At 47.8% G+C, this 26,120-nt stretch overlaps 2 protein-coding genes across 3 annotated transcripts in view; one reads left to right on the forward strand and one right to left on the reverse strand.

The window, feature by feature from the left end:
• Positions 1-26,120, reverse strand: part of DDX24 (DEAD-box helicase 24) — a 62,498-nt gene that overhangs the window by 25,738 nt on the left and 10,640 nt on the right. For both annotated transcript variants that reach the window (XM_063947593.1, XM_063947594.1), the window contains exon 4: positions 3,911-4,064. In XM_063947593.1, the coding sequence (XP_063803663.1) occupies positions 3,911-4,064 (154 nt within the window). The remainder of the gene's footprint in view (positions 1-3,910; positions 4,065-26,120) is intronic.
• PPP4R4 (protein phosphatase 4 regulatory subunit 4) overlaps positions 1-26,120 on the forward strand; it is a 468,463-nt gene that overhangs the window by 8,359 nt on the left and 433,984 nt on the right. The window lies entirely within an intron of this gene.

Here is a 26,120-nt window from a genome sequence, read left to right on the forward strand (position 1 = left end):
TAGTCAGGAACCTCCTAAAACCGAGCCAAGTCTCAGTGCATCAATGCACAAGGGTTCTGGGTAAAATGGTGGCTTCCTACGAAGCAATCCCATTCGGCAGATTCCACGCAAGAACTTTCCAGTGGGACCCGCTGAACAAATGGTCCGGGTCGCATCTTCAGATGCATCAGCGGATAACCCTGTCACCAAGGACAAGGGTGTCCCTCCTGTGGTGGTTGCAGAGTGCTCATCTTCTAGAGGGCCGCAGATTCGGCATTCAGGACTGGGTCCTGGTAACCACGGATGCCAGCCTGCGAGGCTGGGGAGCAGTCACACAGGGAAGGAATATCCAGGACTTATGGTCAAGCCTGGAGACATCACTTCACATAAATATCCTGAAGCTAAGGGACATTTACAATGCTCTAAGCTTAGCAAGACCTCTGCTTCAAGGTCAGCCGGTGTTGATCCAGTCGGACAACATCACGGCAGTCACCCACGTAAACAGACAGGGTGGCACAAGAAGCAGGAGGGCAATGGCAGAAGCTGCAAGGATTCTTCGCTGGGCGGAAAATCATGTGATAGCACTGTCAGCAGTATTCATTCCGGGAGTGGACAACTGGGAAGCAGACTTCCTCAGCACGACCTCCACCCGGGAGAGTGGGGACTTCACCCAGAAGTCTTCCACATGATTATAAACCGTTGGGAAAAACTCGACAGGTATTGCGCCAGGTCAAGGGACCCTCAGGCAATAGCTGTAGACGCTCTGGTAACACTGTGGGTGTACCAGTCAGGGTATGTGTTCCCTCCTCTGCCTCTCATACCCAAGGTACTGAGATTGATAAGATGGAGAGGAGTAAGCACTATATTCGTGGCTCCGGATTGGCCAAGAAGGATTTGGTAACCGGAACTTCAAGAGATGCTCACGGAGGATCCGTGGCCTCTACCTCTAAGAAGGGACCTGCTCCAGCAAGGATCCTGTCTGTTCCAAGACTTACCGCGGCTGCGTTTGACGGCATGGCGGTTGAACGCCGGATCCTGAAGGAAAAAAGGCATTCCGGATGAAGTCATCCCTATCCTGATCAAAGCCAGGAAGGATGTAACCGCAAAAACATTATCACCGCAATTGGCGAAAATATGTTGCGTGGTGCGAGGCCAGTAAGGCCCGACGGTGGAAATTCAACTGGGTCGATTCCTACATTTCCTGCAAACAGGAGTGTCTATGGGCCTGAAATTGGGGTCCATTAAGGTTCAAATTTCGGCCCTGTCAATTTTCTTCCAAAAAGAACTAGCTTCAGTCCCTGAAGTTCAGACGTTTGTAAAAGGGGTACTGCATATACAGCCTCCTTTTGTGCCTCCAGTGGCACTTTGGGATCTCAATGTAGTTTTGGGTTCCAAAAGTCACATTGGTTTGAACCACTTAAATCTGTGGAGTTAAAATATCTCACATGGAAAGTGGTCATGCTGTTGGCCCTGGCCTGGGCCAGGCGCGTGTCAGAATTGGCGGCTTTATCCTGAAAAAGCCCTTATCTGATGTTCCATTCGGACAGGGCGGAATTGAGGACTCGTCCTCAGTTTCTCCCTAAGGTGGTTTTCAGCGTTTCACCTGAACCAGCCTATTTGTGGTGCCTGCGGCTACTAGGGTCTTGGAGGACTTCAAGTTGCTGGACGTTGTCAGGGCCCTGAAAATATATGTTCCAGGAGGGCTGGAGTCAGGAAATCTGACTCGCTGTTTATCCTGTATGCACCCAACAAGCTGGGTGCTCCTGCTTCTAAGCAGACTATTGCTCGTTGGATTTGTGGTACAATTCAGCTTGCACATTCTGTGGCAGGCCTGCCACAGCCAAAAATCTGTAAATGCCCACTCCACAAGGAAGGTGGGCTCATCTTGGGCGGCTGCCCGAGGGGTCTCGGCTTTACAACTTTGCCGAGCAGCTACTTGGTCAGGAGCAAATATGTTTGTAAAATTCTACAAAATTGATATCCTGGCTGAGGAGGACCTGGAGTTCTCTCATTGGTGCTGCAGAGTCATCCGCACTCTCCCGCCCGTTTGGGAGCTTTGGTATAATCCCCATGGTCCTTACGGAGTCCCCAGCATCCACTTAGGACGTTAGAGAAAATAAGAATTTACTTACCGATAATTCTATTTCTCATAGTCCGTAGTGGATGCTGGGCGCCCATCCCAAGTGCGGATTGTCTGCAATACTTGTACATAGTTATTGTTACAAAAATCGGGTTATTATTGTTGTGAGCCATCTTTCAGAGGCTCCTCTGTTATCATGCCGTTAACTGGGTTCAGATCACAGGTTATACGGTGTGATTGGTGTGGCTGGTATGAGTCTTACCCGGGATTCAAAATCCTTCCTTATTGTGTACGCTCGTCCGGGCACAGTATCCTAACTGAGGCTTGGAGGAGGGTCATAGGGGGAGGAGCCAGTGCACACCAGATAGTCCTAAAGCTTTCTTTAGATGTGCCCAGTCTCCTGCGGAGCCGCTATTCCCCATGGTCCTTACGGAGTCCCCAGCATCCACTACGGACTATGAGAAATAGAATTATCGGTAAGTAAATTCTTATTTTTACTTTTACATAACATAATTTCATAATAATTTAATAACTGGGCCCTAAATGGTCACGGTAAACGACAAATCTAATTATTTTTCCATTCCAGATTCCTCTTTCCTAAAATGCCAGCCCCTGCACCATTACCCCCCCCCTGTGGTGAGATTCTCATCTCTCAGCCCACACGTCCACCTACACCGACCTTTCCTCCTTACTGCGATATAACAGCTGCCGCACGAGTCTGCAAAAGCGGGCAGCTGCTTTTACACCGTAACAAGACTCCACCAGAGTGCACCACTCCTAGCTACCCCTCTGATCTATAAAAAAAGAATTTGATGGAGGGCGCTGTCAATAGCCGCTGGTGCTGGGGTTGGTATATCCCCAAAGGAGTATAGATACAGAGAAAAACAAAAGGCACCTGCGCTCTGTTGCTAATAAGGGTAATTCCCCAATTTGGTAAAATATAAAATATAAAGGATACGGTTTGTATAAAAAGGACGGTAGGTTAAGTTGTATTAAATATATACTCAATTTAATCAAAGCAATATCTAAAAAGAATAAATTCATAGGTCATGGCACATTCACTGATCCCCTCGGGAGAAGTATATCATACCCCAGGCTAGGATTCCCTCCGGAATTAAGTCCACACTTGTAGGTAGAAAGATTAGCAGATGATGGAATTCATTAAGTCCCTTTTAAGCACAAAGTGCAAGCTTTTCATCTGCTAATCTTTCTACCTACAAGTGTGGACTTAATTCCGGAGGGAATCCTAGCCTGGGGTATGATATACTTCTCCCGAGGGGATCAGTGAATGTGCCATGACCTATGAATTTATTTTATTGAAATGCTTTTATATTTGAAAGACATCCTCTCTTTTTAGATATTGCTTTGATTAAATTGAGTATATAGTTAATACAATTTAACCTACCGTCCTTTTTATACAAACCGTATCCTTTATATTTTACGAAGTTGTAGGAATTACCCTTATTAGCAACACAGCGCAGGTGCCTTCTGTTTTCCTCTGATCTATAGACTGGTAGAGGGGTGGTCAGGGAAGGCAGAGAGCAAACGCACATAGCTGTCAGAGATGAACGAGGAGTGAATGGCGAGATGGAAAGGTACATGTTGGGGTGCAGTTGGGAAGGTAAAAAGATGCCTCAGCTGCAACAATTTGCCTGATGCAGAATAACAAAAAACAAAACAAAACCCAAGACAATTATACACTCATGCAACCGAGTGGTGGCACTGTATAACCTCTCCTCAGAAACAGGTCCTCTCTCAGAAATCTCACTAGTGATAACTAAAACATAAATAAGTCCTGTTCTATAGATGTGCGGCCATTTGTGACCTAGCTACCAGTGAACGTTGCCTCACCTGAGCTTCCGAAAGTTAGACAGATGCGGGTGCCTCTCTCTGATCATCTCCCACAAGCGTCCTGGGGTTGCTATGACAATTTCTGGCCTTCGGTTTAACACCCTCTGCTGCTTCTGTGGCGCCATTCCACCAACAACCGTTGCAGTTTTTATCCCTAGAATGATGAGCAAACAGGGAAATAGTATTACACACTAGATCCATAGTATCACATCATGGTACATAAAACAGGATTTTTGGCTTACCAGTAAATTCCTTTTTTCTGAAGCCGTGGACACTGGGACTGTCGGGTATGGTGTAGGGAGCACTGCGGGCACCAAGGAGTTACCCTTCTTCAGAGTGCAGCAGTGGCTCCTCCTCCCCTATACCTCGCCTGCTCAGGGGAGGGAAAGTCAGTTTGCAACTTAACAAGCCTCAAGAACAGGTACAGGAGAGCAGAAAATGAAAGAGACTGAGACACACACACACACACACACACACACACACACACACACACACACACACACACACACTCTGCCCCGGTCAAGAGAACTAGGACACTGAGTGAGAGAAGAAAAGGCCCCTCACAAAAGGGAGTGTAAGGATGGGTGCCCAGTGTCAACCACAGCTTCAGAAAAAAAATATTTTTACAGGAAAACCAAAAAATCAGCCTAGGTGGACACCAGGATTGTAGGACATCCCAAAGCTGTCCCTTTACAGGCGGAAATGCTCCCAAAGAAGGAGGTGTATATGGGGGCGCAGTTGCCTATTAAGCACCAGGTGTGTTTCCCAGAGGTAGATAAATTCAAATAATTATCTTTATTGGTATGTTCTGTGGTCTCTGGATGAGTCTTTGTCCCTCAGTCTGGTTTCTCCAGAGTGGAAGCGTTTAGAAAATGAAATAATAGACAGTTTCAGTGGACAATCACGTCAAGGAAGAAAATGCATGTGGTATTTATTTAATCTAAAGCTAGTAACCACTTTTCAGCGTACCGAAACTTACACAAATAATGTGTGCGGTAATCACATAAAGGTTTCTTTTTCACCAGACATGCTTCATAATATGTACAGAAGCTGTGTGAGCATACCTTTACTTACACTAGACAATATTAGTACGTGCCCATAAAGGTATCTCTTTTTATCTGTAAAAGTAGTTCAGTATAGGGGCGTACCCGCACTGCGCGTTGTATCTTTCACATCAAGGTTTCTTTTCCTTGCTTATCGATAACCAGATTGTAGTAATGATAAAAAGTGATTTTATTAACAATAAAAAATAAGAATTTACTTACCGATAATTCTATTTCTCGTAGTCCGTAGTGGATGCTGGGAACTCCGTAAGGACCATGGGAATAGCGGCTCCGCAGGAGACTGGGCACAAAAGTAAAGCTTTAGGACTACCTGGTGTGCACTGGCTCCTCCCCCTATGACCCTCCTCCAAGCCTCAGTTAGGATACTGTGCCCGGACGAGCGTACACAATAAGGAAGGATTTATGAATCCTGGGTAAGACTCATACCAGCCACACCAATCACACTGTACAACCTGTGATCTGAACCCAGTTAACAGTATGATAACAGCGGAGCCTCTGAAAAGATGGCTCACAACAATAATAACCCGATTTTTGTAACTATGTACAAGTATTGCAGATAATCCGCACTTGGGATGGGCGCCCAGCATCCACTACGGACTCCGAGAAATAGAATTATCGGTAAGTAAATTCTTATTTTCTCTATCGTCCTAGTGGATGCTGGGGTTCCTGAAAGGACCATGGGGATAATACCAAAGCTCCCAAACGGGCGGGAGAGTGCGGATGACTCTGCAGCACCTAATGAGAGAACTCCAGGTCCTCCTTAGCCAGGGTATCAAATTTGTAGGATTTTACCAACGTGTTTGCCCCTGACTAAATAGCCGCTCGGCAAAGTTGTAAAGCCGAGACCCCTCGGGCAGCCGCCCAAGATAAGCCCACCTTCCTTGTGGAATGGGCATTTACATATTTTGGCTGTGGCAGGCCTGCCACAGAATGTGCAAGCTGAATTGTATTACACATCCAACTAGCAAAAGTCTGCTTAGAAGCAAGAGCACCCAGTTTGTTGGGTGCATACAGGATAACAGCAAGTCAGTTTTCCTGACTCCAGCCGTCCTGGAACCTATATTTACAGGGCCCTGACAACATCTAGCAACCTGGAGTCCTCCAAGTCCCTAGTAGGCGCAAGGCACCAAAATAAGCTGGTTCAGGTGAAACACTGACACCACCTTAGGGAGAGAACTGGGGACGAGTCCGCAGCTCTGCCCTGTCCAAATGGACAACCAGATATGGGCTTTTTTGAGAAAAAAACCACCAATTTGACACTCGCCTGGTCCAGGCCAGGGCCAAGAGCATGGTCACTTTTCATGTGAGATGCTTCAAATCCACAGATTTGACTGGTTTTAAACCAATGTGATTTGAGGAATCCCAGAACTACGTTGAGATCCCACAGTGCCACTGGAGGCACAAAAGGGGGTTGTATATGCAATACTCCCTTGACAAACTTCTGGACTTCAGGAACTGAAGCCACTTCTTTCTGGAAGAAAATCGACAGGGCCGAAATTTGAACCTTAATGGACCCCAATTTGAGGCCCATAGACACTCCTGTTTGCAGGAAATGCAGGAATCGACCGAGTTGAAATTTCTTCGTGGGGCCTTTCTGGCCTCACACCACGCAACATATTTTTGCCACATGTGGTGATAATGTTGTGCGGTCACCTCCTTTCTGGCTTTGACCAGGGTAGGAATGACCTCTTCCGGAATGCCTTTTTCCCTTAGGATCCGGCGTTCCACCGCCGTGCCGTCAAACGCAGCTGCGGTAAGTCTTGGAACAGACATGGTACTTGCTGAAACAAGTCCCTTCTTAGCGGCAGAGGCCATAAGTCCTCTGTGAGCATCTCTTGAAGTTCCGGGTACCAAGTCCTTCTTGGCCAATCCGGAGCCATGAGTATAGTTCTTACTCCTCTACGTCTTATAAGTCTCAGTACCTTAGGTATGAGAAGCAGAGGATGGAACACATACACCGACTGGTACATCCATGGTGTTACCAGAACGTCCACAGCTATTGCCTGAGGGTCTCTTAACCTGGCGCAATACCTGTCCCGTTTTTTGTTCAGACGGGACGCCATCATGTCCACCTTTGGTATTTCCCAACGGTTTACAATCATGTGGAAAACTTCCCGATGAAGTTTCCACTCTGCCGGGTGGAGGTCGTGCCTGCTGAGGAAGTCTGCTTCCCAGTTTCCATTCCCGGAATGAAACACTGCTGACAGTGCTATCACATGATTTTCCGCCCAGCGAAAAGTCCTTGCAGTTTTTGCCATTGCCCTCCTGCTTCTTGTGCCGCCCTGTCTATTTACGTGGGCGACTGCCGTGATGTTTTTCCCACTGGATCAATACCGGCTGACCTTGAAGCAGAGGTCTTGCTAAGCTTAGAGTATTATAAATTTACCCTTAGCTCCAGTATATTTATGTGGAGAAAAGTCTCCAGACTTGATCACACTCCCTGGAAATTTTTTCCTTGTGTGACTGCTCCCCAGCCTCTCGGGCTGGCCTCCGTGGTCACCAGCATCCAATCCTGAATGCCGAATCTGCGGCCCTCTAGAAGATGAGCACTCTGTAACCACCACAGGAGAGACACCCTTGTCCTTGGATATAGGGTTATCCGCTGATGCATCTGAAGATGCGATCCGGACCATTTGTCCAGCAGATCCCACTGAAAAATTCTTGCGTGAAATCTGCCGAATGGAATTGCTTCGTAGGAAGTCACCATCTTTACCAGGACCCTTGTGCAATGATGCACTGATTTTAGGAGGTTCCTGACTAGCTCGGATAACTCCCTGGCTTTCTCTTCCGGGAGAAACACCTTTTTCTGGATTGTGTCCAGAATCATCCCTAGGCACAGCAGACTTGTCGTCGGGATCAGCTGCGATTTTGGAATATTTAGAATCCACCCGTGCTGTTGTAGCAGTATCCGAGATAGTGCTACTCCGACCTCCAACTGTTCCCTGGACTTTGCCCTTATCAGGAGATCGTCCAAGTAAGGGATAATTAAGACGCCTTTTCTTCGAAGAAGAATCATCATTTCGGCCATTACCTTGGTAAAGACCCGGGGTGCCGTGGACAATCCAAACGGCAGCGTCTGAAACTGATAGTGACAGTTCTGTACCAGGAACCTGAGGTACCCTTAGTGAGAAGGGCAAATTTTGGACATGGAGGTAAGCATCCCTGATGTCTCGGGACACTATATAGTCCCCTTCTTCCTGGTTCGTTATCACTGCTCTGAGTGACTCCATCTTGATTTGAACCTTTGTAAGTGTTCAAATTTTTTAGATTTAGAATAGGTCTCACCTAGCCTTCTGGCTTCAGTACCACAATATAATGTGGAATAATACCCCTTTTCTTGTTGTAGGAGGGGTAATTTGATTATCACCTGCTGGGAATACAGCTTGTGAATTGTTTCCCATACTGCCTCCTTGTCGGAGGGAGACCTTGGTAAACCAGACTTCAGGAGCCTGCGAAGGGGAAACGTCTCGACATTCCAATCTGTACCCCTGGGATACTACATGTAGGATCCAGGGGTCCTGTACGGTCCCAGCGTCATGCTGAGAGCTTGGCAGAAGCGGTGGAACGCTTCTGTTCCTGGGAATGGGCTGCCTGCTGCAGTCTTCTTCTCTTTCCTCTATCCCTGGGCAGATATGACTCTTATAGGGACGAAAGGACTGAGGCTGAAAAGACGGTGTCTTTTTCTGCAGAGATGTGACTTAGGGTAAAAACGGTGGATTTTCCAGCAGTTGCCGTGGCCACCAGGTCCGATGGACCGACCCCAAATAACTCCTCTTCCTTTATACGGCAATACACCTTTGTGCCGTTTGGAATCTGCATCACCTGACCACTGTCGTGTCCATAAACATCTTCTGGCAGATATGGACATCGCACTTACTCTTGATGCCAGAGTGCAAATATCCCTCTGTGCATCTCGCATATATAGAAAATGCATCCTTTAAATGCTCTATAGTCAATAAAATACTGTCCTTGTCAAGGGTATCAATATTTTTAGTCAGGGAATCCGACCAAGCCACCCCAGCTCTGCACATCCAGGCTGAGGCGATCGCTGGTCGCAGTATAACACCAGTATGTGTGTATATACTTTTTATGATATTTTCCAGCCTCCTGTCAGCTGGCTCCTTGAGGACGGCCCTATCTATAGACGGTACCGCCACTTGTTTTGATAAGCGTGTGAGCGCCTTATCCACCCTAAGGGGTGTTTCCCAACGCGCCCTAACTTCTGGCGGGAAAGGGTATACCGCCCATAATTTTCTATCGGGGGGAACCCACGCATCATCACACACTTCATTTAATTTATCTGATTCAGGAAAAACTACGGTAGTTTTTTTCACATCCCACATAATACCCTCTTTTGTGGTACTTGTAGTATCAGAAATATGTAACACCTCCTTCATTGCCCTTAACGTGTGGCCCTAATAAGGAATACGTTTGTTTATTCACCGTCGACACTGGATTCAGTGTCCGTGTCTGTGTCTGTGTCGACCGACTAAAGTAAACGGGCGTTTTAAAACCCCTGACGGTGTTTCTGAGACGTCTGGACCGGTACTAATTGTTTGTCGGCCGTCTCATGTCGTCAACCGACCTTGCAGCGTGTTGACATTATCACGTAATTCCCTAAATAAGCCATCCATTCCGGTGTCGACTCCCTAGAGAGTGACATCACCATTACAGGCAATTGCTCCGCCTCCTCACCAACATCGTCCTCATACATGTCGACACACACGTACCGACACACAGCACACACACAGGGAATGCTCTGATAGAGGACAGGACCCACTAGCCCTTTGGAGAGACAGAGGGAGAGTTTGCCAGCACACACCAAAAACGCTATAATTATATAGGGACAACCTTATATAAGTGTTTTCCCTTATAGCATCTTTTATATATTTCTAACGCCAAATTAGTGCCCCCCCTCTCTGTTTTAACCCTGTTTCTGTAGTGCAGCGCAGGGGAGAGCCTGGGAGCCTTCCCTCCAGCCTTTCTGTGAGGGGAAAATGGCGCTGTGTGCTGAGGAGATAGGCCCCGCCCCTTTTTCGGCGGGCTCGTCTCCCGCTCTTTAATGGATTCTGGCAGGGGTTAAATATCTCCATATAGCCCCCGGAGGCTATATGTGAGGTATTTTTAGCCAAAAAAGGTTTTCATTTGCCTCCCAGGGCGCCCCCCTCCCAGCGCCCTGCACCCTCAGTGACTGCCGTGTGAAGTGTGCTGAGAGGAAATGGCGCACAGCTGCAGTGCTGTGCGCTACCTTAAGAAGACTGAGGAGTCTTCTGCCGCCGATTCTGGACCTCTTCTCGTTTCAGCATCTGCAAGGGGGCCGGCGGCGAGGCTCCGGTGACCATCCAGGCTGTACCTGTGATCGTCCCTCTGGAGCTAATGTCCAGTAGCCAAAGAAGCCAATCCATCCTGCACGCAGGTGAGTTCACTTCTTCTCCCCTAAGTCCCTCGTTGCAGTGATCCTGTTGCCAGCAGGACTCACTGTAAAATAAAAAACCTAAGCTAAACTTTTCTAAGCAGCTCTTTAGGAGAGCCACCTAGATTGCACCCTTCTCGGCCGGGCACAAAAATCTAACTGAGGCTTGGAGGAGGGTCATAGGGGGAGGAGCCAGTGCACACCACCTGATCCTAAAGCTTTACTTTTTGTGCCCTGTCTCCTGCGGAGCCGCTATTCCCCATGGTCCTTTCAGGAACCCCAGCATCCACTAGGACGATAGAGAAAAATACAAAATTAACTTGTCACAATTGTACAATAGAGGATATGCGATACCCATACCAAGATGACCGAGTACAAGTATAAGGATCCCCACTTCTTGTCCTGAGTGGAAGTTACACGAGTTTAGATTTCATCGCCCCTACCAAGAAGGTGGACGCTAACAACCAGGATCCCCACTTCCTGTTGAAAATGGAAGTGGTCACAGAATCACTAAGAAATACATACCACCGTCCTATTGTGCATAACCATGGTTGATCGGCTATTTTGAATGGAAAAAGGACATCACCCACACTGTAAGGACTAATAAAAGTGGTTTAAGATGAAAAATAACATGCTAAATCTGCAACTTCTGGTCCGGAGGTGGAACAGGAAGTGCCTCCATTTTGGATCTACATACCGGTATAGATATCAGGACATGCCCAGCAGAGCCTGCATGCCTTGAAAAAGAGAGGACAACTCTCGAAACGCGTCGGAAGGAGGCTCTGCGTCAGACTTTTTTTTTTAATCACTGGTCTCAGTTCTCCTATAAAGAGGTACGTCTCAGCTATTACCATCATTTGGCTGTTTTGATTATCCGGAGTCAATTATCTCCACCTTGGAGTGCGTGCCTCGCTTCAGGAGATAGGTTACTATATATATATATATATATATATATATAAATTCTTAATGTATTTCGATACGTCAGAATCCAGCAAAACTAGATATTTTTATTGTTAACAAAAATCACTTTTTATCATCACTACAATCTGGTTATCGATCAGCGAGGAAAAGAAACCTTGATGTGAATGGAACAACATGCAGCGTGAGTACGGGCACGCCCCTATGCTGAACTACTTTACAGATAAAAAGGGATACCTTTATGGGCACATTCTAATATTGTCTATTGTAAGTAAAGGTATGCTCACACATCTAATTTACATATTATGAAGCATATGTCTGGTGAAAAAGAAACCTTTATGTGATTACTGCAAGTTTATGTATGATGAAAAGTGGTTACTAGCTTTAGATTAAATAAATACCACATGCATTTTCTTCCTTGACGTGGTTGTGGATGAATCCACTGAAACAGTTTATTATTTCATTTTCTATATGCTTCCACTCTGGAGACACAAGATTGAGGGACAAAGCCCCACCCAAAGGCCACAGAACATACCAATAAGGATAAGTATTTGAATTTATCTACCTCTGGGAAACACACCTGGTGGTGATTAATAGACAACTGTGCCTAAAATATTAATATATTTGTGTGAACACCTCCTTTTTTCACGTTATTCTATTTTGTGATAGTCCATTTTACGTATAAAAAAGGGCTACAATAGTCTAAAAGGTGCGCCAGTATTCACAGTCCACTCTATTCTTCAATCGGAAACGCTCCCATAGCTGCACAGAGGACCCGATGCCCAAAGGCTGCATCGGCCAAGGCAAAGGTGTCAAACTGTAGAATTTGGTGAAGGTGGTCGCGAAGGAACATGTAGCTGCCATTCAAATCTGTTCAGCAAAAGTGCTGTGGTGAACTGCCCAAGAAGGACCAACCGATCGCATGGAGTGAGCCCTCAGTGACGCCGGAACCGGCCTTCCAGCCAGGAGGTAAGCTTGGCGTATGGTAATGCGTATCCAACGCGCCAAAGAGTGTTTAGAGGTTGGCCCGCCTCACTTATGGACACAGCAGACAACAAACAGGAGTCTGATTTGCGAAAGGACCAAGTTCTGATAACTTACGTCTGGAGGGAACCCAAAATGTCCAAAGTGACCAAAGACGTCTCCGGGACATCTGACATGGCAGGGGATAAGGACAGAACCACAACCTCCTGAGAGGTGTGGAACCCAGAAATGACTGTAGAAAGTTAAATAATACTAGTAAGCAGGACTGCTCGATCCGAGTGGAAAACTAGGAAAGGGCTTACGTGAGAAAGCGCCCAAGGCAGAAACCTGGTGCGTCAAAGCAATGGCCAACAAGAAGACCGTCTTCCAAGAAAGCCAAGACAGATCTACAAAGCCCAATGGCTGAAATGGAGCACACTGAAGTGGACCAAGGATAAGTCCCTGGGTTAAACAGGGGGGACAAAAAGAGGCTCAAGTGTAGCATCCCTTGCAGAAAAGTATAAATAGCAGAAGAATTGGGTACCTTGCATTGAAAAAATAAATAAAATTAAAAAAAAAACAGAAATGGCAGACATCTGCACCTGTAGGGAGGCCAGACCCAAGTCTAAACCAGCATGAAGGAAGCCAAAACCTTGGATACCCGATATCTCAAGTGACTGAAATGATGGGCAGAGCACCACTGAAAGTACCTTCGCCACAGCCTGTGATATATGCGAGCCACGAAGCAGGGAGGCTGTTGCCAGCAGCCTCCCTGTAAAATAATAAACTCTAAAAATAAACTTTTACCAGAGAAGCTCTGTAGAGCTCCCCTAGCTGCAACCGGCTCCTCCGGGCACATTTTCTAAACCGAGTCTGGTAGGAGGGGCATAGAGGGAGGAGGCAGCCCACACTCTCAAACTCCTAAAGTGCCAATGGCTTTTAGTGGACCCGTCTATACCCCATGGTACTAATGTGGACCCCAGCATCCTCTAGGACATAAGATAAATGGAGCCTCTATCGTCAGGCTCCAGAGTGCTGTGTACCAAACCCTTTTCAGACAGACAATCTAGAGTGACTGCTTCAGGTGTCTGAGAACTCTTGATAACAGAGTGACCGGCGGAAACCCATACACCTTCAGAAAGGGCCAGGGAGCTATCAGGACGACAGCCAGAAACATGCCTGGATCGTGATCTGTACCGAGGTAGCCTGTAATTTTGGCAGGAGGCCATCTATGGGGGTAATTCAGAGTTGATCGCAGCAGCAAATTTGTTAGCAGTTGGGCAAAACCATGTGCACTGCAGGTGGGGCAGAGTTAACATTTGCAGAGAGTTCAATTTGGGTGGGTTATTTTGTTTCTGTGCACTGCAGGTGGAGCAGATGTAACATGTGCAGAGAGAGTTAGATTTGCGTGGAGTGTGTTCAAACTGAAATCTAAATTGCAGGGTAAAAATAAAGCATCCAGTATTTACCCTGCACAGAAACAAAATAACCCACCCAAATCTAACTCTCTCTGCAAGTTATGTCTGCCCCACCTGCAGTGCACATGGTTTTGCCCATTAGCAAAAGATTTTACTGCTGCGATCAGGTCTGAATTAGGCCCTCAGATCCTTTCATGAATATGTACAAACTTTATTAGATTATCATTAGTACAGGTTCCCCCTTTAAACCTAAAGATTAGAAGGTAAGTAATTACAGTGGGGCAAAAAATAGGATTTTGGTACTTACCAGGTAAATCCTTTTCTTTGAATCCATAGGGGGCACTGGAGTACTCTTGGGATATGGACGGCTTCCGCAGGAAACAGGGCACTGAATATTTAAATTTAGAACTCTCCACCCCTCCATATCCCCGAGTACCTCAGTGTTTTTTACTGAGCCGAACAGGAACTATAGAGAGGTTGACAATGGAGAATTACATATAACATAACGGACAACAACAAAGTTGACACATAACGTTACTGACAGCTAAACAGTTGACACCATAACCGATAGAACCTCATAATTTGAACCAGTCGGTGAAAATGTGTTACCATAAGATCCCCTGAGCTTAATACAACCCAGGTAAAACTGCTCTGGGTGGGCGTCCAGTGCCCCCTATGGATTCAGAGAAAAGGATTTACCTGGTAAGTACCAAAATCCTCATCCACTAGGGGTCACTGGAGTACTCTTGGGACGTACCAAAGCTTCCCCCGTCGGCGGTAGAGCTGTTTGACACCTGTAACACTAGGCGGCCAAAGCTAGATGCTGATGCCGCAAACGTATCAAACTTGTAAAAGCGCACAAACGTGTGCACTGAAGACCATGTAGCCGCACGGCCAAGCTGCGTCGTAGAAGCTCCTCGACCAGCTGGCCATGAAGTTCCCACAGAACCTGTGGGATGAGCTATTACTGATGTAGGAGACTGTAACCTAGCCTTAAGGTAAGCCTGACGTATAGTCAGGTTTATCCATCTGGATAAGGTCTGCTGAGAAGCTGGCCAACCCCACTTGGCAGCATCATAGAGAACAAACAACGTATCCGTATTACGAACTGTAGACGTTCGGGACACTTAAACGCGTAATGCGCGTACCATATTCAGAGTTCCAGAATGTGCTGTCAACACAGGAACTACTATTGGTTGATTGATGTGAAAAGATGACACTAGCTTTGGTAAGAAAGCGGGATTCGTCCGAAGTTCCGCTCTGTCATCAGGAAACACCAAATACGGTGGCTTGCATGACAAGGCACCCAAATCTGAAACACGCCTTGCCGAAGCTAAGGCTAGAAGAAAAATAGTTTTCCAAGTGAGAAACTTTATATCCACTTGCTGTAAGGGTTCAAAATATGAAGACTGTAATAATAAGAATTTACTCACCGGTAATTCTATTTCTCGTAGTCCGTAGGGGATGCTGGGACTCCGTAAGGACCATGGGGAATAGCGGCTCCGCAGGAGACTGGGCACAACTATAAAGAAAGCTTTAGGTCTAACTGGTGTGCACTGGCTCCTCCCACTATGACCCTCCTCCAGACTTCAGTTAGGATACTGTGCCCGGAAGAGCTGACACAATAGGGAAGGATTTTGAATCCCGGGTAAGACTCATACCAGCCACACCAATCACACCGTATAACTCGTGATACAATACCCAGTTAACAGTATGATAACAACTGAGCCTCTCAACAGATGGCTCAACAATAACCCTTTAGTTAAGCAATAACTATATACAAGTATTGCAGACAATCCGCACTTTGGATGGGCGCCCAGCATCCACTACGGACTACGAGAAATAGAATTACCGGTGAGTAAATTCTTATTTTCTCTGACGTCCTAAGTGGATGCTGGGACTCCGTAAGGACCATGGGGATTATACCAAAGCTCCCAAACGGGCGGGAGAGTGCGGATGACTCTGCAGCACCGAATGGGCAAACTCTAGGTCCTCCTCAGCCAGGGTGTCAAACTTGTAGAATTTAGCAAACGTGTTTGACCCCGACCAAGTAGCTGCTCGGCAAAGCTGAAGAGCCGAGACCCCTCGGGCAGCCGCCCAAGAAGAGCCCACCTTCCTCGTGGAATGGGCTTTCACCGATTTAGGATGCGGCAGTCCAGCCGCAGAATGTGCAAGCTGAATCGTACTACAGATCCAGCGAGCAATAGTCTGCTTTGAAGCAGGTGCACCCAACTTGTTGGGCGCATACAGGATAAATAGCGAGTCAGTCTTTCTGACTCCAGCTGTCCTGGAAACATATATTTTCAGGGCCCTGACTACGTCCAACAACTTGGAAGCCTCCAAGTCCTTTGTAGCCGCAGGCACCACAATAGGTTGGTTCAGATGAAACGCTGACACCACTTTAGGGAGAAACTGGGGACGAGTCCTCAATTCTACCCTATCCATATGGAAAATCAGATATGGGCTTTTATATGACAAAGCTGCCAATTATGATACACGCCTGGCCGAAGCCAAGGCCAGCAACATGACCACTTTCCACGCAAGATATTTCAATTCCACGGTTTTAAGTGGCTCAAACCAATGTGACTTTAGGAACTCCAACACCACGTTGAGATCCCAAGGTGCCACTGGAGGCACAAAAGGGGGCTGAATATGCAGCACTCCCTTAACAAAAGTCTGAACTTCAGGCAGTGAAGCCAGTTCTCTCTGGAAGAAAATCGACAGAGCCGAAATCTGGACCTTAATGGAACCCAATTTTAGGCCCATAGTCACCCCTGACTGTAGGAAGTGCAGGAAACGGCCCAGCTGAAATTCTTCCGTTGGGGCCTTCCTGGCCTCACACCACGCAACATATTTTCGCCAAATGCGGTGATAATGGTTCGCGGTCACTTCTTTCCTAGCTTTAATCAGCGTAGGAATGACTTCCTCCGGAATGCCCTTTTCCTTCAGGATCCGGTGTTCAACCGCCATGCCGTCAAACGCAGCCGCGGTAAGTCTTGGAACAGACAGGGCCCCTGCTGCAGCAGGTCCTGTCTGAGCGGTAGAGGCCATGGGTCCTCTGATATCATTTCTTGAAGTTCCGGGTACCAAGCTCTTCTTGGCCAATCCGGAACAATGAGTATAGTTCTTACTCCTCTTCTCCTTATTATCCTCAGTACCTTTGGTATGAGAGGAAGAGGAGGGAACACATAAACCGACCGGTACACCCACGGTGTCACTAGAGCGTCCACCGCTATCGCCTGAGGGTCTCTGGACCTGGCGCAATATCTTTCTAGCTTTTTGTTTAGGCGGGACGCCATCATGTCCACCTGTGGGCTTTCCCAACGGTTTACAATCATTTGGAAGACTTCTGGATGAAGTCCCCACTCTCCCGGGTGGAGGTCGTGCCTGCTGAGGAAGTCTGCTTCCCAGTTGTCCACTCCCGGAATGAACACTGCTGACAGTGCTAACACGTGATTTTCCGCCCATCGGAGAATCCTTGTGGCTTCTGCCATCGCCGTCCTGCTTCTCGTGCCGCCCTGTCGGTTTACATGGGCGACCGCCGTGATGATGTCTGACTGGATCAGTACCGGCTGGTTTTGAAGCAGGGGTTTTGCCTGACTTAGGGCATTGTAAATGGCCCTTAGTTCCAGAATATTTATGTGTAGGGAAGTCTCCTGACTTGACCATAGTCCTTGGAAGTTTCTTCCCTGTGTGACGGCCCCCCAGCCTCGAAGGCTGGCATCCGTGGTCACCAGGACCCAGTCCTGTATGCCAAATCTGCGGCCCTCTTGAAGATGAGCACTCTGCAGCCACCACAGCAGAGACACCCTTGTCCTTGGAGACAGGGTTATCAGACGATGCATCTGAAGATGCGATCCGGACCACTTGTCCAACAGGTCCCACTGAAAAGTTCTTGCATGAAACCTGCCGAATGGAATCGCTTCGTAAGAAGCTACCATTTTTCCCAGGATCCGCGTGCAGTGATGCACCGACACCTGTTTTGGTTTTAGGAGGCCTCTGACTAGAGATGACAGCTCCTTGGCCTTCTCCTCCGGGAGAAACACTTTTTTCTGTTCTGTGTCCAGAACCATCCCCAGGAACAGTAGACGTGTCGTAGGGACCAGCTGTGACTTTGGAATGTTTAGAATCCAGCCGTGCTGTTGTAACACTTCCCGAGATAGTGCTACCCCGACCAACAACTGCTCTCTGGACCTCGCCTTTATCAGGAGATCGTTCAAGTACGGGTTAATTAAAACTCCCTTCTTTCGAAGGAGTATCATCATTTCGGCCATTACCTTGGTAAAGACCCTCGGAGCCGTGGATAGACCGAACGGCAACGTCTGGAATTGGTAATGACAATCCTGTACCACAAATCTGAGGTACTCCTGGTGAGGATGGTAAATGGGGACATGCAGGTAAGCATCCTTGATGTCCAGTGATACCATGTAATCCCCCTCGTCCAGGCTTGCAATAACCGCCCTGAGCGATTCCATCTTGAACTTGAATTTTTTTATATATGTGTTCAAGGATTTCAAATTTAAAATGGGTCTCACCGAACCGTCCGGTTTCGGTACCACAAACATTGTGGAATAGTAACCCCTTCCTTGTTGAAGTAGGGGAACCTTTACTATCACCTGTTGTGAATACAGCTTGTGAATTGCCTGTAACACTGCCTCCCGGCCTGAGGGAGCGGTTGGCAAGGCAGATTTGAGGAAACGGTGGGGAGGAGACGTCTCGAATTCCAGCTTGTACCCCTGAGATACTATCTGAAAAATCCAGGGATCCACCCGTGAGCGGGCCCACTGATTGCTGAAAAATTTGAGACGGGCCCCCACCGTACCTGGCTCTGCCTGTGGAGCCCCAGCGTCATGCTGTGGACTTAGAGGAAGCGGGGGAGGACTTTTGCTCCTGGGAACTGGCTGTGTGCTGCAGCTTCTTTCCCCTACCTCTGCCTCTGGGCAGAAAGGACGCGCCTTTAACCCGCTTGCCCCTATTGGGCCGAAAGGACTGTACCTGATAATACGGTGCTTTCTTTGGTTGTGAGGGAACATGGGGTAAAAATGTAGACTTCCCAGCTGTTGCTGTGGAAACGAGGTCAGAGAGACCATCCCCGAACAACTCCTCACCCTTATAAGGCAGAACTTCCATGTGTCTTTTGGAATCTGCATCTCCTGTCCACTGCCGAGTCCATAACCCTCTCCTGGCAGAAATGGACATTGCACTAATTTTGGATGCCAGCCGGCAAATATCCCTCTGTGCATCCCTCATGTATAAAAGTGCGTCTTTTACATGCTCTACGGTTAGCAATATAGTGTCCCTGTCTAGGGTATCTATATTTTCTGACAGGGAATCTGACCACGCAGCAGCAGCACTGCACATCCAGGCTGAAGCAATAGCCGGTCTCAGTATAACACCTGTGTGTGTGTATATATAGATTTCAGGATAGCCTCCTGCTTTCTATCAGCAGATTCCTTCAGGGCGGCCGTATCCGGAGACGGTAGTGCCACCTTCTTTGACAAGCGTGTGAGCGCTTTATCCACCCTAGGGGATGTTTCCCAGCGTGACCTATCCTCTGGCGGGAAAGGGTACGCCATTAGTAACCTCTTAGAAATTACCATCTTTTTATCAGGGGAAGCCCACGCTTCTTCACACACTTCATTTAACTCCTCAGATGGAGGAAAAGCTACTGGTAGTTTTTTCTCTCCAAACATAATACGCTTTTTTGTGGTACCGGGGGTAACATCAGAAATGTGCAACACATTTTTCATTGCCTCAATCATGTAACGTGTGGCCCTACTGGAAGTTACATTAGTCTCGTCGTCGTCGACACTGGAGTCAGTATCCGTGTCGACATCTGTGTCTGCCATCTGAGGTAGCGGGCGTTTTAGAGCCCCTGATGGCTTTTGAGACGCCTGGGCAGGCACAGGCTGAGAAGCCGGCTGTCCCACGTTAGGTATGTCGTCAAACCTTTTATGCAAGGAGTCGACACTGTCGCGTAATTCCTTCCACAGCACCATCCACTCAGGTGTCGACCCCGCAGGGTGTGACATCACATTTACAGGCATCGTCTCCGCCTCCACATATGCTTCCTCATCAAACATGTCGACACAGCCGTACCGACACACCGCAAACACACAGGGAATGCTCTGACAGAGGACAGGACCCCACAAAGCCCCTTGGGGAGACAGAGAGAGAGTATGCCAGCACACACCAGAGCGCTATATAACACAGGGATCCCACTATAAATGAGTGCTTTCCCTTATAGCTGCTTTTTTTATATATATATATATATATATATATATATATATATATATATATATATATATATATATATATATCCTGCGCCTAAATTTCGCCTAAATTTAGTGCCCCCCCTCTCTTTTTTACCCTTCTGTAGTGTTCAGACTGCAGGGGAGAGCCAGGGAGCTTCCTTCCAGCGGAGCTGTGAGGGAAAAATGGTGCCAGTGTGCTGAGGGAGATGGCCACGCCCCTTTTCCGGCGGACTTCTCCCGCATTTTCTGAAATACTGGCAGGGGTATTTATTACATCTATATAGCCTCTAGGACTATATATGATGTAGATTTGCCAGCCAAGGTGTCATATATTGCCCTCAGGGCGCCCCCCCCCCCAGCGCCCTGCACCCATCAGTGACCGGAGTGTGAGGTGTACATGAGGAGCAATGGCGCACAGCTGCAGTGCTGTGCGCTACCTTGGTGAAGACCGAAGTCTTCTGCCGCCGATTTTCCGGACCTCTTCATGCTTCTGGCTCTGTAAGGGGGACGGCGGCGCGGCTCCGGGAACGAACACCAAGGTCGGGTCCTGCGGTCGATCCCTCTGGAGCTTATGGTGTCCAGTAGCCCAAGAAGCCCAAACCACCACCTGTTAGATAGGTTCGCTTCTTCTCCCCTTAGTCCCTCGTTGCAGTGAGTCTGTTGCCAGCAGATCTCACTGTAAAATAAAAAAACCTAAATATACTTTCTAGGAGCTCAGGAGAGCCCCTAGTGTGCATCCAGCTCAGCCGGGCACAGGATTCTAACTGAAGTCTGGAGGAAGGTCATAGAGGGAGGAGCCAGTGCACACCAGTTAGACCTAAAGCTTTCTTTATAGTTGTGCCCAGTCTCCTGCGGAGCCGCTATTCCCCATGGTCCTTACGGAGTCCCAGCATCCACTTAGGACGTCAGAGAAAAATGTAAAACCAGATTCAAGTCCCATGGCGCTGTAGGTGGAATGACTGGAGGCTAAATTGACAACGCAGATACCTGCACCTTTAGTGTAGATAAACGCAGTCCTCCATCTAACCCCGTCTGCAAAAATAACAAAAGACGGGATAACTTGAAAGATGATGTCGGAAAACTTCCGAGCTTCACACCAACCTATATAGGCACGCCAAATTCTGTAATAATGAGCTGCCGTAACCGGCTTCCTAGCTCGTAACATGGTTGGTATAACCGATACTGTAATGCCCTCTCTTCTTAAGAGGGTGGTCTCAACAGCCACCCAGTCAAACGCGGCCGCGCTAAATAGGGGTAAAAGAACAGACCCTGTTGTAACAGGTCTGGACGTAGTAGGAGCGGCCAAGGATCGTCTGCGAGTAGTCCGCGGAGATCCGAGAACCAAGCTCTCCGAGACCAATGAGGCATCACTAGTATGACTGTGACGGACTCTCTTTTGATCCGTTTTAGCAACTGAGAGAGCAGCGGAAAACGGTGGAAATAGATACACGAGGCTGTACGGCCACGCGATTGTGAGTATCCACCGCCACTGCCCTTGGATCTCTCGTTCTGGACACATACTGGTGCGTTTGTAATTGTGGCGAGATGCCATCAGGTCCACCTGAGGGTAACCACACCTGTGGACCAACATGTGAAACACCTCTGGATTTAATGCCCAGTCTCCTGGATGAAAATCCCGACAGCGGAGATCATCCGCCTCGCAGTTGTCCACTCCCGGAATGAACCCAGTCGACAATATCACCTGGTGGTATTCTGGGCAATTGAGGATTCAAGCTACTTTCCGCATTGCCATGCGGCTTCTCGTTCCTCCCTGGTTGTTGATGTATGCGACTGCCGTCGCGTTGTCTGACTGCACTTGGACAGTGAGAGCGAAGCATGTAGTGCATTGTAAATTGCACGGAGTTCCAGGACATTTATAGACAGCAATCTGTGGTGATCCGCCTAGAGACTCTGTTGCTGACCATTTTAAAACTACAACTCCCCAACTTCTGAGACTCTCGCCCAGAGTAGAGACACAGTCGCCCCTGGCGACAACCTCACCCTGTGGGGAATCTGCCTATGCGAGGGCGACCACTGCTGTTGAAATGGACGCGAGTGAAAACCTCCGAACTGAAGCGCTTCGAAAGCCACCACCATTGTTCCTAATAGGCGAATACACAAATGTACTGATAGTGTGCGTGGCTTGAGCACTAATTGTACCAGATGGCGTATAATCTGTACTTTCTGGTGTAGTAGGTAAATTCTTTGATTTACCGTATCTGGAATCATACCTAGGAATTGAAGTCGTTGAGACGGAATTAGATGCGATTTCTTGAAGTTGACACTGCAACCGTGGTGTACGTTAGCAGCGCAAGTAGGAGGAGCATCTGTTGAGACGGAGCTCTTATGAGCAGATCGTCTAAGTATGGAACGATTGTCACTGCCAGGGATCTGAGATGAGCTATCATCACAAACATCACTTTGGTGAATACCCGAGGCGCTGATAAGAGGCCAAACGGTAGAGCCTGAAACTGTTAATGGTTGTGGCGTATTGCAAAACGCAAGAACCTCTGATGAGGTGACCAAACCGGAATGTGTAAGTACGCATCCTGGAGATCAAGCGCAATCATGCAATCTTGTGGCTCCAAATCTGCAAATACTGACCGCAGAAATACCATCTTCGGTACCACAGACAGACGTGAATAATAACCCTGACCTTGTTGGTGTACCAGGCCTGGAATTAAAAACTGCTGAATCCAGCAGAGACTGAATGGCAACCTGCCAAAACGCCTTCTTGTCGTCCGACAGAGGCAGTCCTGTCTTGAAAAACCGCAGTGGCGGGAGACAGCTTTCTTTTAACACTAAATAGCGGTTACATCCATGAGTGGATGTCTGGAAACCCGGCAAATGTAACGTCTAAAGGCGCGCTCCCACAATTGGAAATCCGAGATGGGCTGGGAGCCCGTCAAGCCACTGGCTTGTTGGTGACTTTAGCGCCCTGGCGTTACAAGGCGTGACTGTTTTTGTACCACAGCCTTGAAAAGACTGAAGTCTAAAGGATTTAAACGCCGGACCAGAGTATTTCCGTCTTGATACCGGAGGAGGCAATGGCGGGAAACTAGACTTCCCCCCCCCACCCCCCCTCGCCTTGGCCTGAGAAATGCATTTGTCAAATTTAGGACCAAACAACTTCTGGCCACCGTATTCTTTTGACCTCTGACTCCGCTTGCCAAGACCGCAGCCAGAGTCCTTGTCGTGCTGTAACTAGCGACGATGAAAAGCGAGAAGCGAGCTAACAGCCGGCAGCAGAAGCGGTACAGAGATACTCAGCAGCTTCTCAGATTTGATTAACGATAAGTATAACGTGATCGTCATTGTTTCCATACATAGAGCGCCCTAGTGACCCAAATGTATCTTGGGTCTTTATAAGGTTTGACACAGACGAATTCACCAATGGTGGATTCTCCAATTTAGATGTCACTGTGTGGAAACGGGTAAATAGACTTAAATCTTAGTAAGATATCCTAAATAAGAAGCCCACTGAAGATCTGTCGTTTAGTAAATACGACGGATTATATGTTAGAGGCTCCTTAGTCTCTGTAAACTTCAGAGACTGACTCACTGGTCATTATCAATGTCTGGTTGTCAAAACCCGCACTGACTGCTGGTCTAATGTGCCCTCCTCACCCGTATTTAGCGCTGTGAGGTTTGACATAGAATTGTCAGACTGCAACATAGCAGAAATGGTTAAATTATAAGACCAGTTAAATTAACACCCTGTTACCCAAAGTGAAGTTGGACCTTTGCAAAGGCTGAGACTCCTCCTTTAGAGCTGGCGGAGTAACTTCCGAGACTCCGATCTTACCGCTCCTGTCGAGTGGCGGCCAATTTGAATTGCCAATGCTTAACATAGGATCTGGGAATGAACCGGCTTCCGGAGTGGAAACCTACAAAACATACTGAACATGTGGTAGATTTATGTACAGACATTGTAGTAAAACTTATTTTTAGTCTTTGCTGGAGCCTTACTCCTTATGCAGACAGACAACACAATAGCCAAAGACCGACACTTGCACGACTCAGTAAAATTATTACTTAAGGTGTGTATATATATATATTTATGGCCGAAATGCAGTTCACATGGCCAGCCTATGTGAAACCTGAACCAAAATTCCCACTAACACCCCTGCGCCTCCGGTGGAGTAGAGATTTAGGGCAGGAACGTTCTGGAATTACAAACAGGAAGCATGGTTAAAATGGCCCCCATGCCATGCTTACACTGATAATCACAGGACAGGTTACAATACATGCTCCAGTGTTAATATAGGCTCAATAGTCTATTATACAGTATTAATCACAGGCAGGTCACAATACATGCCTCCTGACTGCAGTTTAATATAGGCTCTCTATTAATACCACCTATAGATATGGCAGCCTGTCATACAGAGCAGCGGAGGTCGGCTGGCCGGAGCGGCGCGTAGCGGCTTCCGGCGTCGCTAGCCGAGCTGCGGCGGTTCTCCCCCTCTCAGCGCTGGCACTTGCAATACAGCGCTGACGGAGCGTCTGGGGCGGGCGGACGGAGCGGCTTGGGCGGCCGGACGGAGCGGCTGGGGCGGCCGGACGGAGCGGCTGGGGCGGCCGGACGGAGCGGCTGGGGCGGGCCGGCTGTATGAGCGGGCGGCATTACAACACGGACCCCACACAGCGGGGCGGCAGCCTGCGCTGACCGCCCCGTTTCCTCAGCATACCTTGTTGTAGGGAGGCCTGCGACGGGGCTTCTATGTGTAAGCTCCATCCAGCTCTTGCATCAGTTCATGGCTGCGACGGGGCTTCTATCTGCAAGCTCCGTCCAGCTCTTGCAGTAGGCAGTGGGCTGCCTGTGGCTGTGAGGGTGCTCTTTGTGAGGACCGACACGCCATGCGCTGCTCCGTGCAGCGGCACTATCCCGGACCCATGTTTTTACAGAAACTGGGAAGGGATGTGCTAAGTGAAAAACTAAAAATTAAAAATTTATAAAATATTCAACTAAGTGTGGGAACTCCACACAAGCCTTGTTAGTGCTGTGAGCACAGAAAAAACACTGAGGTACTCGGGGATATGGAGGGGTGGAGAGTTCTAAATTTAAATATTCAGTGCCCTGTTTCCTGCGGAAGCCGTCCATATCCCAAGAGTACTCCAGTGACCCCTAGTGGATGAAAAAGAAAAGTATTTGGACAGCCACCGATTGTGTAAGTTGACCCACTTAAAAAGATGAGAGGACTGTAATTTCCATCATAGGTACACTTCAACTGTGAGAGACAGAATCTGGGGAAAAAATAAAAAAAACACCCCAGGAAAATCACATTGTTTAAAAATCATACAATTTACTTGTACATTCTTGGAGGAAAATAAATATTTGGACACCTACCAAGCAGCAAGATTTCTGGCTCTCACAGACCTATTACTTCTTCTTTAAGAAGCTCTTCAATCCCCCACTCGTTACCTGTATTAATGGCACCTGTTTGAACCGGTTATCTGTATAAAAGACACCTGTCCACAGTCTCAAACAGTCAGACTGCTACCTCTTCACCATGGCCAAGACCAGATAGCTGTCTAAGGACACCAGGGACAAAAAATTGTAGGAGTTGCACAAGGCTGGGATGAGCTACTCGACAATAGGCAAGCAGCTTGGTGAGACGAGATCAACTTTTGGCGCAATTATTAAAAAATGGAAGAAATACAAGATCCCTGACAATCTCCCTCGACCTGGGGCTCCATGCAAGATCTCACCTCGTGGGGTATCAATGATCTTGAGAACGGTGAGGAATCAGCCCAGAACTACACGGGGAGACCTGGTCAATGACCTCAAGAGAGCTGGGACCGCAGTCAAAGAGGTTACCATTAGTAACACACGTCGTCATGGATTGAAATCCTGCAGCGCCTGAAAGGTCCCCCTGCTTAAGCCAGCACATGTCCAGGCCTGTCTAAAGTTTGCCAGTGACCATCTGGATGATCCAGAGGAGGATTGGGAGAATGTAATGTGGTCAGATGAGAGCAAAATCAAACTTTTTGGTATGAACTCTACTCGCCATGTTTGGTGGGAGAATAATGATGACTGGCATCCCAAGAACACCATACCCACTGTGAACCATGGGGGTTAAAACATCATGCTTTGGGGCTGCTTTTCTGCAAAGGGGACAGGTTGACTGATCCGTATTAAGGAGAGGATGAATGGGGCCATGTATCGTGAGATTTTGGGCA

This window comes from Pseudophryne corroboree, chromosome 12 (genome assembly GCF_028390025.1).
Source record: "Pseudophryne corroboree isolate aPseCor3 chromosome 12, aPseCor3.hap2, whole genome shotgun sequence".
Taxonomy (NCBI): domain Eukaryota; kingdom Metazoa; phylum Chordata; class Amphibia; order Anura; family Myobatrachidae; genus Pseudophryne; species Pseudophryne corroboree.